The sequence below is a fragment of the Scylla paramamosain genome, chromosome 16, assembly GCF_035594125.1.
Source record: "Scylla paramamosain isolate STU-SP2022 chromosome 16, ASM3559412v1, whole genome shotgun sequence".
NCBI lineage: Eukaryota > Metazoa > Arthropoda > Malacostraca > Decapoda > Portunidae > Scylla > Scylla paramamosain.
The window spans coordinates 23,768,691-23,771,265 of NC_087166.1; the positions used below are offsets into that span (position 1 = coordinate 23,768,691).

A 2,575-nucleotide genomic window follows, 5' to 3' on the forward strand; every position below is an offset into this window, starting at 1 on the left:
TAAAAAAAAAAAGTATGGTACATAAAGCTATTGGGGTTTTCAAGGTTATTATCATGATTCTAGTTTTAGTAAAAAAATCTGCACCGTGAATGATAATAATAGTAATAATATTAATAATAATAATAATAATAATAATAATAATAATAATAATAATAATAATAATAATAATAATAATAATAATAATCCGATGAATAATATTTGTCGCCTTTGAAAACAATCATTATGAAAACCCAAAGTATTTTATGCAAGCCATTAGAAATACACTGTGACATAGGTTGATAAATTCCGATTCCATAATTCATACTGTTTATTCTCTCTCTCTCTCTCTCTCTCTCTCTCTCTCTCTCTCTCTCTCTCTCTCTCTCTCTCTCTTTGGTGATCTATGCGCTCTATACGCCAAACTCGGCCTCGACACGCTCCATGTAATACGCGACGCTGCCGAAATAGATCAGAACGAACAGGCTCAGGAGGATGGGAAGGGATACCTGCGCCATCGTGTTGCACCGCCGAGGGTCCAGCACCTGCCAGCCTGTCCCCTTCTCCTGAAAAGAGGGAGAAAATAAAAACAATAAAACAAGTGACGAGAGGACAGGATGCTTAGTGTGTGAAAGGTCTTGGTCTGAACGAAGAGGTGTAAGTTTTCAGCAAGAGAGCAAAACTGGTGACCATGACTCGCAAGACCATGGTTACACACACACACACACACACATACACATACTGTACGAACTTTGGAAGGTTACAATTACAGCATAAAAAAATGTTTGAAAAAGGTACTAACCAATAAATAAATGAATGAGTAAGTAAAAGCGGCCATCAATCAAAATTATTATGTAATGGTACGGCTGCCAAGAAGTGACTGCCTCGCCTTCTCAGCGGCAGCCTCACTTTACAACATCTTTCATGCGGCGCTGTCCTGGAGTCCGACCTTTGGGGAACTCGCGAGTACTCCTGCACAGCCCACGTGAAGGTACCGGCGGGTGTGGGAAGGGTTACATTATTCAGTTGGCGGCGGAGAAGGGGTTAAATGGCGCCGAGGAAGGGACAAACAAAAGCATCTTGCGTGACTAACGGTAATAAAAGTTCTATAATTTTATGTTTATGATTGGTGTGCTTTCTCTCTCTCTCTCTCTCTCTCTCTCTCTCTCTCTCTCTCTCTCTCTCTCTCTCTCTCTCTCTCTCTCTCTCTCTCTCTCTCTCTCTCTCTCACCACGCACGACCTTCTTTTCTGCGTCTTGAAAAGCTTAGATAAAAGGGTTTTCATTTGAAGACAACAACTTTTTTACTCTTACATTATTCTGCGACTATTACAAGCACCGAGTTTAGTACGGATGACATTCCTTCATTAAGTACATGACGTGTCCAGTCACCACTATATTCTGGTGTCCCCCCCCCAAAAAAAAAAAAAAAAAACAAGGCACGCAACATTGTGACACCGAGGACAAAATTTTATTACATCTCCGCCTTCCCTTGTTCCGTCCTGAGAGCACCATAGTTTATGCTACGCTACTGCCGCCACAGAGTCAATTCTGAGCGTCGGCAGGGTCGGTCCTGCTCACTTTACCTAACTACTTAGGCAACTCGCACATCAACGCATCCAGTTGCATGAAAACAGTTGCTTACGTCGCCGCAACAAGTTGCATTGCGACTGACATACTGATTTCTTTAGAACCTTTCACATCGAGGCGACTGAAATTATGGTTGCTACAACTGATCGCCGCGCAATTGGCTATGCTATGCTGGTCGTGTGGCGATCAGTTGCATTGAGAACTCGCAGAGGAGAGGGTGTGCTGTATCTCCGAGCGCTAGGGCCATGGCTGCTACTGCAGTGGCGAGTGATGAACAAGGCTGTTGTGCGAGCTGCCTTGCAACAATAGTTGACAAAAGCACTTGAAATTTCTTGGACATCATCCCAAAAGACATTCTGTAAAATTCTTAAAATTTCACAGGGTCCACATCCAGCTGTTGAGCAGCAGCAGAACTCCTTCGTTCATTTTTTCTTTCTTTCTTTATTTATTTTTTTGAACATGGATGAACCTATGATCTTCTCTTTTTCTTTCTGCTTATGCACCAAATCCACGTCCTCCTCATCTGACGACATTGTTGAAACTAGAAAAAAATCGCTCTGATGTGAGGACCTCAAGGCGAACCAACCGTTGAACCGTATGTGAGCAGTTGCGTGTGCGATCGGTTTCATGCAACTGGTTGCGTCAGTGTGCGAGCTGCCTTACTTCCTGCCTTGGTTATAGGAGCAACAAACTCTGTGAACTCAGCTGTATCAGTCAGTGGCGGAACAAAGGCTGAAAAGCAAGACAAAAGCAGTCATCTACAGTCCTCCAATCCTGAGCTTGGGTTTTTCGAAATCTGGAGCAGAAAGCAGACAAGCGAGTTTTGAGTTACTCCCTCATTATCAATAACTATTGCACTCTTTCCATCGTTTGTAGTTACTCGATATATTACACACACACACACACACACACACACACTCTCTCTCTCTCTCTCTCTCTCTCTCTCTCTCTCTCTCTCTCTCTCTCTCTCTCTCTCTCTCTCTCTCTCTCTCTCTATATATATATATATA

General features: G+C 42.8%; 1 protein-coding gene across 3 annotated transcripts in view; it reads right to left on the reverse strand.

The window, feature by feature from the left end:
* Positions 1 to 294: 294 nt before the first annotated feature.
* Positions 295 to 2,575, reverse strand: part of LOC135108154 (uncharacterized) — a 42,253-nt gene continuing 39,972 nt past the window's right edge. For all 3 annotated transcript variants that reach the window (XM_064018897.1, XM_064018898.1, XM_064018899.1), the window contains one exon: positions 295 to 542. In XM_064018897.1, coding sequence (XP_063874967.1) covers positions 390 to 542 — 153 coding nt within the window. In that variant the 3' untranslated portion in view covers positions 295 to 389. The remainder of the gene's footprint in view (positions 543 to 2,575) is intronic.